Source organism: Chrysemys picta, chromosome 21 (assembly GCF_011386835.1).
Source record: "Chrysemys picta bellii isolate R12L10 chromosome 21, ASM1138683v2, whole genome shotgun sequence".
Taxonomy (NCBI): domain Eukaryota; kingdom Metazoa; phylum Chordata; order Testudines; family Emydidae; genus Chrysemys; species Chrysemys picta.
The window spans coordinates 2,235,824-2,248,361 of NC_088811.1; the positions used below are offsets into that span (position 1 = coordinate 2,235,824).

The 12,538-nt window shown below is 43.2% G+C and overlaps 1 protein-coding gene across 9 annotated transcripts in view; it reads left to right on the plus strand.

Annotated features, from left to right (window-relative positions):
• The window catches only part of NPHP4 (nephrocystin 4), a 103,121-nt gene that overhangs the window by 39,888 nt on the left and 50,695 nt on the right, over window positions 1–12,538 (plus strand). For all 9 annotated transcript variants that reach the window (XM_042854042.2, XM_042854043.2, XM_005298426.5 and 6 more), the window contains exons 11-12: window positions 8,201–8,383; window positions 10,657–10,795. In XM_042854042.2, the coding sequence (XP_042709976.2) occupies window positions 8,201–8,383; window positions 10,657–10,795 (322 nt within the window). The remainder of the gene's footprint in view (window positions 1–8,200; window positions 8,384–10,656; window positions 10,796–12,538) is intronic.

Genomic DNA, 12,538 nt, shown 5'->3' on the forward strand with positions numbered 1-12,538 from the left:
AGTTTTACTTACCGTAACATATCACTCCCTATTGATAATTATTTCTAGCACATTTAATTATTTTCATTAATACAAATGATCACTGGGTTTTAGCTCTTGCAAATGCACTTGGTAATGCTCTGGTTTTCCTCCCTGTTGCTTTTTCTCACAATACATCACTCTTGAGTAGCAATCTACTAACCCAGTAAGTGCATTGATGAAAGAAAAACAAAAATGTGTTCTTTAAAAATGGCTATTGACTAAAAATCTCAAATTTGCAACATAACAGATATTGAACACGGAGCCGAAGAAAGGCACCTGAACAAAGTGATCCTTCAAAGACTGTACAGCAGACTTACCGTATTTCCTTTGGTGAAAATGCCGAATGAAATTGTTATTGCTAATTATAGATTCCTCTGCTTTTATTAATTAATTCTGTCTTAATCCCTGTGTGTCTCTGGTCTTGCAAATTGGAAATTTTGATTATATTTGTCATGTTAGCCTACAATGTTCTGCCCTTAGCAGCTGTGACTTGGAGAACAGCTCTGATTGTCTCACGGTGAAACTATTGAAATGTTTATTTGTTAACCAGAAGGTCACTTTGCTTTGTGACAGCAGCAGCGCCTTCACGCTCCTGCTTGGCATTGCATGTCCTTCTCCTTCAATCCCCCAAACCCCTCAGGCAACGGCTTCTCCTTCACTCTCTAAACAAAGTCCCAGAAGATAAGAGCTTTGGTTTCCTAGTCTTCAGTTCATTCTCTTCTGTTAACTTTACAGGCCCACAGATAAATATGGAAGTGGCTTTCAATTCCGTTTTATTTTAGATGCTTTTAGGAACAAGTACAGTCGAGAAGCTGATTGGGCCTTGACAGCTGAGTTGCTTGTGTGGCATGTCACTTAATTCACCACCTGGAGATTGCTATTGTCTGTTTACCCATTGTCCTATTCTGCACGTGGACAGTGGCTTGACTGTAGAGCTCAGCTGGCCCCCAGCATCTCAAGCTGCCTCAGGAATGCCTGGGCTGCGGGATCTGTAACGGAATCCTTTGGTTGCTAGTGAAACACAGAAACACTCATACTATCGGTAAGAGTCACTAACAACAGCCACCTCCCCTCTTGTGCCTAATCGGCTTTCACTTCCCTCACAAGATCTCACCATTGCAAATAAAAGTGCAGCTGCCCCTTCTCCATGGGTCACTACAGATGTAATGAAAATTGTCAGGTGAGGCATCCTGTGAATACGTGATTTCTCAGAGGATTTGTAGTGGTTGGAAGTGTCGTGCAGACTGTTGTCTGCTAATCAGATAGAGTGCACGAGGCGTCGAGACTAGAACTCACGACCTGGGGTGGCACTAGCTCTGCAGAGGAGGAAGGGAGAAACGATCACTGTTACTCTTGGTAAGCATTCTCATGCTACAGGGCACCTGGAAAGATAGACAGTGAGCAAAGGAGCAGGGTCAATAGCTCAGTCACTCAGAGGTGTATCTAAAATGTTCCATCCCCTAGAAAGAAGCTACCCACACGCTAACCTTTGGATGCCAGCCATCACTGGACCTGCCCCTAACAATAGGCTCTCAGGGCAATTTGCTATTGCTGAAGGGCATGCTGAGTGAGGCTAAATGTTAAAAGCTCTTTGGACTTATTTGCCTGTTAATATCATTGGGCACCGCAGCTCTGTCCTGTTCTGTATTCCCTTTGATTTGCAAGCTAGAAAGTGGAGCTGGTCAAATTAAGAGCTGTGAATCATATTAGCTGGGAATTTAGTTGCTTGTTCTGTCCTTGAATGATTCATGCTCTTGACATCTGTGCATGAATGCATTCTTAAGTATTCTCCAGGTAGTTTGGACAAACAGTTTTCAGCCTGTGGGTTGTTTGGTTCAGTTAATCTATTCACTATTCATTATATTGGTCACCCAAATCACATGACGTTGCTTGTTCTCCATGTCTGGGCCACTGAACCTTCTTAGAAAGGAGAATCGCAAATAACCTCTCAGGCACATAGAAGTATGTATATGAGGATCGGCTGTTGCCCAAACACTCACGTGAACAAAACCTGTTTGCATCAGTCTTTTTAAGGAGCGAATAGTAAGGTGTCAGGAATGTGGCAGAACTGAAGAGCACTACCGAATTCGAACACGTGCATAAACACAACTTTTCAGGATTCACCCCACTCTTTAGAAAGTGGTGGTTGTTTCGTAGGGCTTGATGCAACATCCATGGAAGTCAACGGAAGTCTTCAGCAGGAGTTAGATCAGGCTCTTAATGTGGATCCCTTTGTGCTAAAATCATAACTAATTGAGAATCTGACTCCCACCTTGTGTTGATCTAAATATTTAATGTTATGTTGGAACATTATAAAACCTTGAGCAAAAATTGTACTTGACTATAAAGTGTCTTTCAGAATCAAACAATAGCTCCTTTTGTAGCTCACATATTGCTTCTAAAGAACTATTTCAGTCTGTAGGATAGAAAGGCAAATATCGCCCATCAAAATGACAAAGTGCTTTTCAACGGTCCCACATGTAATGTGGCACAAATGGGCTTATGAAATCTTTCTAATTATATGTTAATTTTTTCCACTATAGATGGAGAAACCTAGCCTGCAGCGGTCCTGGAGTGCTCTGGCAAGCTTATTTGGAGAATTTCAGCTTTTAAAAAGAGAATTCTTCTTTAGGTTTTAGCACAAAATTGAATTTTTGCACTACAAAAATAATTCATCCTTTCTTTTGAATCCTTAACTCCATGTGTGAGTTTAAATCTTTTATTGTTCTGAGGATTTCAAAATCATAAGAATTCTCCTACTTTGGATGAATCCCCGGTACCAATACTATGCATGCCAGCATACATTTATTGAAATGAGTACACACATTTAAATTATTTCATCCCGTTTTTCAGTCCAAATTCTGGAGCAATGCAGAATTGTGGCAAACAGACAGAAAGCTATTCATTACTGTTATTGATGAATTTCATGGAATCTGTGTTGTAAATGGGGATCATGCAATAAATTCCTCCCCACACCAGCCCCACGCGTGAACATCTCATACCCCAGACCATGAGATGTGATTGCCTGCTTCCTAGGCACAACACCAAACTCGTGCACTGAGTTGATCTCAATGGGATAAAACTTCCCATTATATTGTAGTGGGATGAGAATGGACGTGAGCTTCTCCACCTATATCCTGAATAGTGAGCATAGGCCATTTCCAACAGTAGGACATTGGGCAAGATGCGTCAGTGATCTGATGCAATGTTGCAACTATGTTCTTCCCTGCGTAGAGGGTAGTTTTCACTCCTTGAAATACCAGGTAGGATAAGTCCAGTTAATGCTATATAAATGTATCCTCCATTAAAGATAGGAATCTCCCTTAGGAATGCCTTCAGCTTTGTCTTCATCACCTGTGCTGGTTGCTGTGCCTGGATGCTGTCTCTTAACAGCCACACATTGGAATAAAGGTCTAGGCTATCCCTGTGAGAGCTCTCAGCAAGGTATGGACACCAGGATAGGTTTGTTTACTGCAGTCTTCCATTTTATCCCAGTGGTCTTGAACCTGGAGGGTTTGAGTAGTTGGGACTCAGGCTGTGGTGGGACAATTTGAGCTTCATGGAGAGTGGAAGAGGGCTTAGGAAGCCTTTAGGTTTTGGACGTCGGTTCAGTGTGAACGGATTTTAATAATATTGTTTGTGTGTAATTAGGACCCATGATGAGTTCATATTTAATATACGTAAATATGTAAAATAATAAATGAGTCAATCTTTGGAATTAAAAAAGATCCGTCTAATGCTTTTATCACAAAAAGGGGGCAGGTTTGGCTTACAGGTTATATTTATAGTATCTAAATCCAAAATAAGAACATTTTCGCTTCTTGGGTGAAGAGTGTAGCTTTTGTATTTTTGCCATACAGAAAAGCTCACTAATGCAAGATTCTCTGTTACAAGTGCAACCTCCTGTAACAATTGCGTCTAATGCTTTAATAGAAGGGAGCCACAAAGTATTGCTAAAATGGCCAGAATCATTCAGGGCTTTGCATTGCTAGCGTATAGTTAGAGTGAGAACACATAGATTTGCATTACAATTATTCAGCTGTGTGAGCCAGCACTGTCTGGATGAGCCGTTTTTGCGTTATTTTAGTAAATTGAGACCCTAATGACTTGGCTAAAGATGATCGAATTCAGGGAGACAAGGGATTTTAAAATGGTCTGTTTTGCATGCACTGCCTGAGGCAGACAGCAGGGGAGTCTCATCCTGGTGGACTGATAAATTGGTCCTCTTGCCCTGTTCCATGCCCGTCTCTCTGTCTAGGGCTGGGGAATTTTCTAGCACGTGTTGTGCAGGCTGTCACCTACAAGGATCCTTTACTATTCCAGCCATTAGTTTGTAGTACGAATGTGCAGCTTAATCAATAGCAATTGATTTGTTATGAGTCCCTAATTGTCCTGCTAAGAGGACTGTGAGAGGGTCATTGACAATGCAGTAAATGTCGTCTCTCGTTAGAGCTGTCCAAAGGAAAACTGGGGGGAAATGGATATTTATATAAGTGACACATGCCCTACTGGCAGATGGGATTTGTATTGATTGGGAGAAGACAAGCTGAAGGGAACCATACAATTGGAAAATTAGATATTGGCTTCAACAAATTTAAAAAGTTAAAACCCAAGAACCTGCAGAGGTCTGGGTATTGGAATGCAGATTTTTATTTATTTATTTTTGTACAGCGATAAGAAACTTAAATGTATTCGAGCAAAAGTCCAGTTCTAGGTGTACTTTTAAAAAAAAGAAAGAATCAAAGTGTATTTAATTCTGGAAGAAGGTCCCGGGGACTGAGAGCTTGGTAGGCTGAAGTCGTCTGCTTAGCCATGGAACAGGTACAGCACAAGCAGCGGGAGCCGCTTGCTTGTCCCACGTTGTCTCCTTACGAATGTGCTTTAAAGCTGCCCTGGAAGGAGCACTGCTAAGAGATCAGTTTAGCCTCCAGGGCTCAGTCAGTGCATGCCCTCAGCCGAGGCTGCTAGTAGTTTACAGTAGTTTTAGTGATATGGTCCCTTGTACAATAGGACCTGGGCCTCAGTCATATCTGCGTCTCTCCATCCTGAGACATTCACCAGGCTCATCCCCAGGAACTCAGCACCTACATCAATTCCAAACTGATACTCCCAGAGAGCTCAGAATCTCTGCATTTCTCTTCTCACCTCTCAGATGGAGATTTTTTTAATGTAGCCTTTAAATATTTTGGCCAGACTGGGTGGCTCAAGGAAGCTGGTCTCAGATCTAGTCCTGAGGGCCCTGAGGTGTGTGGTTATGATACCTTCTGGCTGCTGAGAAAGCTTTGTCTCCTTACCCACCCAATGTTGGCTGACTGCTCACTGCTGACGTGGGCCGACTTTGAGGTGAAATGCTCCTAGTTCCATTCCCTGTTGCCTTGTGCAACCAACAGAGATTTATAAACACACCTACAAATGCTGCTCTGTATCGTGCCTGAAGCTTGCAGTCTGTGAGGATGCTGGTAAATAACAGGTCTTCAGCTACAGTCTCCACTCTCCTGTGACTGTTCGAGAAGGGTCATTCATTGCAACTTCCTGCCCAGTTCATAGATTTTGTTGCTGGCAGAATAAACCCAGTCGAAAAATGGAGTCTCTGCAAACTTCTTCGAAGTCTCTCTGTCCTTGTTGTCATTATGTAAGTGCTGACATTGTCCTGGGCTCTACACTAGGCACAGAATGAGGAAACCCCTTCCCTAAAGAGTTATCAGGCAGCACTGGGGAGACGTTTAAGCTGCATGCCTCCAATGGGGTATTACATTCAGAACGAGGCTGATGGGAAGTGGGCATTGCTGCATGTGCTTCAAATCAAAAAAGAAAAGAAGAAGGGTGGGATTTTAGCGCTAGCCTAAGAATGGGTAAAACTCCTATAGGTGAAAAGTTGGGCCAATGCGGGTGCTTTTAAACGATTCTGAATCCCTTTGGCATGCCCATGGCAATGCCCCTCCTTTCAGCTACCACTGCAGCAAATGCTGTACCGAAGAGGCTGCTTCCCTGCCTACATCGCCCTCTCTCCTTCTCTCCTGCGTGATGCACCGGGATGCTGGCCGCGCCGTTGTCCTTGCCTATGAAATTGACACATATAATTCAGCCTGGAGTGTCAACTCATTTAGCACACAAGTGCTACCTGGGCAACCCCGTATCCTCGGCCGCCCTCAGAGCGGCTGTCTGTGACTTTCACATTCCTAAAGGGTTACTGAGTCTGAGACGGGATTAGCATCCATCTGACATGCCGGTGTGCCGTAAACTGCACCGATGGGAACCGTCAAGCCAGGCCATCAATGGCTTCAGAGTGAACCCAATTAACCTCTGCACTCCCTTTATGCAAAGCGGTTAATCCCAAAGCTGATTGCCACGCTAATCACAGCGTCTTCTGTGCCACGATCAGCACTTTGCAGGGAGCTACAAGAGGGATTTCAATCACTGACAGACCTGTAAGCTTGTTTTTGTACAGACCCTTCTATAATGCCTGATTTTAAGGGGAGGCTTTTAAAGTGATTGTCTGAGTGGAACCCTTTAGCTTCTTTTTAGAATACATTTCCCATCTTGGAGGACCAGGTCCAGACGTATACTATTTATACTGCTATGTCAATGCGGGAATTAAAATTATGTTTAATGGTCTCACTGGTCCTTGCAGCAGAAAACAAATCACCGTATCCGTACAGGCAATATGTCATCGTGGGGAACACAGTCCCAGTGATTATGGCAATGATGATAATCCCTCCGCAGGGTTAGTGCTAGCACTCACGTTGTAAACCCTGCTAGGCAAAGTTTATGTTGGCTCTGGGTTGAAATTTGGCCAGATAGTTGTAGTGCAGGAGAAATGGGGCTGTCATTTTTGAGTGCTTGGTGTGGAAAATGTTGCATGCTGTTAATCCAAAAGTAGAGGAGGAAAGGCTGTTTGGTTATGTCACAAAGGTATGAAGTGCAGTTATCACACAGCCTGATTGCCAGGAAATGTTGTATCAGCAGCACACACGGCAGAGGTTTGTTACACTTGCGTTGTGGATAAACTGGATGTGTACGTGTAAAATAAAACATTCTAGAGATAAATGTGGTCCAACGACTGTCTCCAGCCATGCCTCTGAGATGATATGTGACCTCAGACAGCTGATTCTGTTCATGCAGATGTTCCCAGTGACAAAGTATGTAGATGAGACAACCAAAAACTGGTGCTAAATCTAAGCACAGTTGTAGCAAGCTATTCCAAGTTCTCCAAGAGGGCTCAACAGCTCCTTGTAACACAGAAAGCTAATATTGGTACTTTTTTAACAACCTGCAAATTCGGGGATTTGAAGAGAATTTTTTACATTATGAGCAAAATGTGGGCCTGGAAAGACAGATAACATGCTTCAAATAGTACATCTCAAAATTGTGTTGAAACAATGGAAGTTATGGCTACAATATTGAGGTCACAAGGGGAAATACGTAACTGAAGGGAAGAATCCTGAGGTAGTGGATGGTATTCATTTTCTCTATATTGCACTAATATTGGAGCACTGCTGTTCACAGTCCTTTATTGCGTCCCTCCTATTTATTATTGTTCAGCTGGAAAAATTACCCTTCTGTGTTGGTAGATGGGAGAATATGGCATCTCGCCTCTCAGTAAATATAGCTTCCCTCCTGTATCCTAGGAACACGCAGCCTTCACATGCAGAGATTTAGGATTTTTCAGATATGCAATGGCAATCTCTTCAATAACAATAATTGTGTGTGTAAATTAGTAACCAACATAGGCCTAATCATGTGGAGTATTTGCAAATATTTGCAACTGCAGTGAGATGAGCGGCTAATTTCTTTTCTAATGTTCATGGGTTGTGCAGAAATGTATATGCATCTGTGTTCATTCTAGGTCAAAACTTATGATGCGATGCACTGTTCATTCTGAATATTGATGATGGTTGAAAGCCAAACAAACAGAAACCTGATCTTTCTTTTATAAGAAAAAGGCTGCAGAGAACTTGCCTGTCTCTCTGCCTAGAGGTGATGAGGTTCCAACGAAAGATGACTAAAGACAGATGATTGTTACCATTCAGTAGGCAGAAAATGGCTACTGTTTGGTTTGATCCTATTTGATTTTGGGTTGGATGCAGCAGTCTAGCGTGACCCAGAGATAGAGTCATGGCACAATACCAAATGTTCTTCATCTCTGGTTATTTACTCTCATATATATTTTTAATCCTAGGCATTGTCCATTTCCTCTTTGACTAAAGCAGCCTATATGCATTCCATCCGATGGACTGTTTGGAATCCTTTGCTGGACTCGAGTTCCACGGAAGTGATCTTACCACTTCAAGGAGGCGCCCAGCAGAACCCCAGCCATGTGTTAGTTTACAAGATGCCGCCCACCAGTATGAGCTCCGAAGAGGTAAAAAGAAGCTCCTCTGAGCTCTCCTTTAGCAAGGGTGCATCAAAACCACCCTGTTTTCAGTACACACATGGCACAGAGCTTTCTTGTTATTTTAAACGCTTCGTTCAATAATCTTGCTAAGTAGCCCAAACCCAATGCAAACCAGCCATTGAGTGAACACACATGGGAAAAGAAGGAAGGATAATGCATCAGAAAATACACATTGTGCATTTATTTTATCAGCTGTTTGGTGTTCATTATTTATATGACATTCATGCCAAGTGCACTGTCATCTATTTTGTAAAATTATTTATTTTGACAGTGTTTGGAGGCCCTAATCAGGCTTGGGGCCATTTTTGTGCTAGGTGATGTATGTAAAAATAGCACGTAACTGTAAGCTCTTCAGAGCAAAGACTGTTTGCTCTATATGAACCTTCACTTCCCTTGGAGCTGCCCTTTAATATTAGAGAGGCCAAAGGGAAACCACCAATGTTTGGGTGGCTTAGTAAGGGTCTGTGGTTAGTGATGCAGAACAAGCATCCATCTCTGAGAAAGATGCTTTCTGTACAGAATTCCATTATAACACTAAACTGGGTCCTTCACATTCACACACTAATGGGGAAAAGCCATAACCCTGGAGTCTATTCTCGATCCTAACTGTTGATAGCATAGAGAGTGAAGATATGTGCCTGTTGCTTAAACTTTGTTAAACTTCACACACAGGGTGGGGGCAAGGAGAGTTTGCAAACATTGTTGAGTGGCTTTGCTCGTCCATTCCGTTACACGTACAGTCTTTTCCCAAGACTTTTTCTGGCTCTAACTGGGAAGCCTCAATGAAAATTTGTTCATCTGCATCTCATAGGAATTGGGAAAGGGTGCAAGCTTTTGACAAATATACTGTTCCTAGATGATTTTATAGTTTTAACCATAATCTGGCGGTGACTCTTGGAGATATGAACCTCATTGAGAAGGCAGAAGGTGCTAAAGAAATTAGTTAGTCCTATGAGTCAAGCTTTTTTATCCCCCCTCACATCTCTCATTTTAAGTCTTTCTCCTGCATTTGAGCCTTGGCAGTTTGAGAGATTAGGAACCAGATTCTGATCTCAATGACAGCATGTAAATCCATAGTAGAGGCTGCTCCAGTTTAACAAAATAAAATGAATAAAGAATGAATGTTGTATGCTGTGCAGCACAGGCAGAACTGTTCAGGCAAAATAGAAAGGGAGAAAAGAATTGAAATTAGCCAACACAGTGGGGGCCTTGGAAGGAAATGCCTGGAATGGGATTGTGTGCTTCAGGAATTAGGTGCCTGGTTCCTGATAAAAATGAATCTATTACAGCTGGAGGTTGAGTGTATTTCATTATTGGCTGGTGGAAAGATTCACGAAAGAGAGCAATCTCCCCTTCCTTTTGTCTCCTGAGCTAGAAGAGACTCATTCTAATTGCTGAAAAGGATATTTGAAAGCTATTTTACATTTAGAAAGGGTTTCTCTAGAAGGGAGTTTTAGCTACGGAAGATTTTGATCTGCTTTTAATACAAGAACACAGCAGTAGTAGAGTCTAGTTAGCAGAATCACATGGAAATGTGCAGCCATGCCTTCTTAGGGTCCAAAGGGTTTTCCATCTAATGCAGTAATGAGGGAACCTCTGCTCCTTTTTGGTGACTGCACTGATGTCCAGGACTGTTTGGGGAATCATGCTGTAGATTAATGAATTTGTTCCCCCAAAACACTTGCCAAGATGTTGCTTCCTTCTGTTTTTATCCAAACCTATTTGCTAGAGTTCTTTCCTAGTGCTGGTCTGCTAGTGGAAAGCCAAAGTTCACTCTCGATCTGGTGGACACGTTTATGAACAGACCAATGTGTGCAAAAAAGCACACAAACCACATTGTGATGCTGTAACTGAACTAACAAACTGTAACATAAACCTCCTTATATAGAAGATAATTTTCTTTCTTCCAGTAACCCCAGTTTGTAGAATCAGAGTTACAGTTCTGGTATTAATCCATCCTACCTGAGATTTGGAGGAAAATTTGATGATAATTTTGGAGTTTAGTGTCATTCCACAACCCTCGTGCCTCAAGGAAAATAACTTTCAGACAGAACCAAAGCTTTCTGGGAACCCCGTTTAAAAAAAAAAATCTGTTGATAGTTCTGCCTCCATATGCCTTGCGTTACAATTTCTTATTCTAACTTTGTTGGATGCCTGGCAGAACAACTCTTTTTGTTCCAGAGAGCGGGTAAAAAGGGTGTGCACAGATCTCATTTTTTTCTACATCTGTTTAAATTCAGGTGAAGCAGGTTGAGTCTGGCACGGTCCAGTTCCAGTTTTCCACCAATTCAGAGGAACATCTCGGGACTTCTGCAAATTCCTTAAGTAACAGCAGAGCAGAGCTCCTCCACTCGGCGAAGCCATCCACACCATCTCTGAGTGAGTATTTTCCAGATTGGTAACTTGTAAAGCGCATTGCTTGGCTTCAATCTCGGCTCAAAAGAAAAAAAACAAACAAAAAAACACTGAACACACAATACAGAAGGCATTGAATCAGGAGCAGCGCCAGGGTTTTTGCCGCCCTAGGCGGCAGCGCTCCTCCTCAGTAATCGGCGGCAGCTCCTCCTCTGAAGCTGCGTTCTCGGCGGCGGGAGTCCTTCTGCTCTGGGTCTTCGGGGCACTTTGGCGGCATGTCCCAGAGTGAGTGAAGGACCCGCTGCCGAATTTCCGCTGAAGACCCGGAGCGGAAGAAGCCCCTCTGGGCGGCCCTGGTTCTCGGCGGCGTTTACGTGGCCGCTTTTGTTCCCGCCCAGAGGAATCGCCGCTGAAATTCCGCCGAGGGTGGCAAAATGCCGCCCCCCACATCCTGCCGCCCTAGGCGACCACCTAGGGTCGCCTAGTGGAAGCGTCGGCCCTGCATTGAATGCACCAGCTACAGTAGTGACTGAAGTTTATTTTAATTTGAATTGGTTAGTGGGATTCTCACTTCCTATGCTGCTTTTAAGCTTGCAAAATTCAACTGTAACAGCATAGAACTTGGCAACATATTGTCTGTGAGTGCCCAGGACAGTGGAGGAGTTGTTTCACTGCTACCCATTACCTGGAACAAGAGCTGTGCAAGGCCCTGGGGTGGAGAGAAAAGGAAACACTTTTTACTTAACACATAACTGGCTTGTGGAACTCACTGCTACAAGATATCATTGAGGCCAAGAGCTTTGGAGGATTTAAAACAGGACTGGACATTTTAATGGACAATATGAACATCCACAGTAGGATAAAATATGTAGACAGGGTATAACCCCACATGCTTCAAGGTATAAAACAACCACTGCCTGATGGGGATTAGGGAACAACAACTCCAATGGGCAGGTTATTCCAGGATATGTCACCTGGGTCTCTGAAGTGTCTGATCTGGCTACTGTCAAGGCAGGATACTGGACCAGGTGGACCATTGGAATCATCTGGTATGGCACATTCCTGTGTTGTGTCAAAAGGGGTGAGGTACAGAGACAAAGGACCAAATCTTTCCTGCCTAGATCGTGCCTGGTGAGGAGAAGTTTGGGCAAAGTCTCTGTACCAGATCAACAAGCACGAGGCCTGACCACAACTGTGCAAAGGACCTGAGCGTGTGTTGACCGTTCCCAAGTTCTAGTCCCAGATGTGACACTACCTTCGGGTAAATCACTTCCTCTCTGTACCTCAATTCTCCATCTTAAAATCGGGGATAATGATTCCATCCTTCCTTCCAGGGGAATTATGTGGCTAATTCACTGATGTTTGTAAAGTGCTTGGAGAGCCTTCAATGAGAGGTGCTTTTATTGTGCAAAGTACTAAAACCTCCCACTAAGCATCTATGCATGGGCTCATGCACTGCGACCTGTCAGTCCCAGGGAATAACCAGTTTATCAATAGCATGAGGTTTTTGTGAATGTGGGCTACTAGGGACTGTTTCCTGTTGAACCTGGGAGAAGGTATTTGCAAGGCAGGAAGTCTCTGCAATAAAGTTTTCATCTCCAGTATCTTCAGACCGTCATGGGCTTTGGAGATGTGAACCCCTATAGCCTCATGGAGTGGCCTCCAACAACCACCTGAAATGTACCATTCCTGTATAATGCCGTGGTTTATTTCTTTAACCCCTAGACCCTCCGGATGGTTTGAGTCATTGATATAGGCTGAATAAAT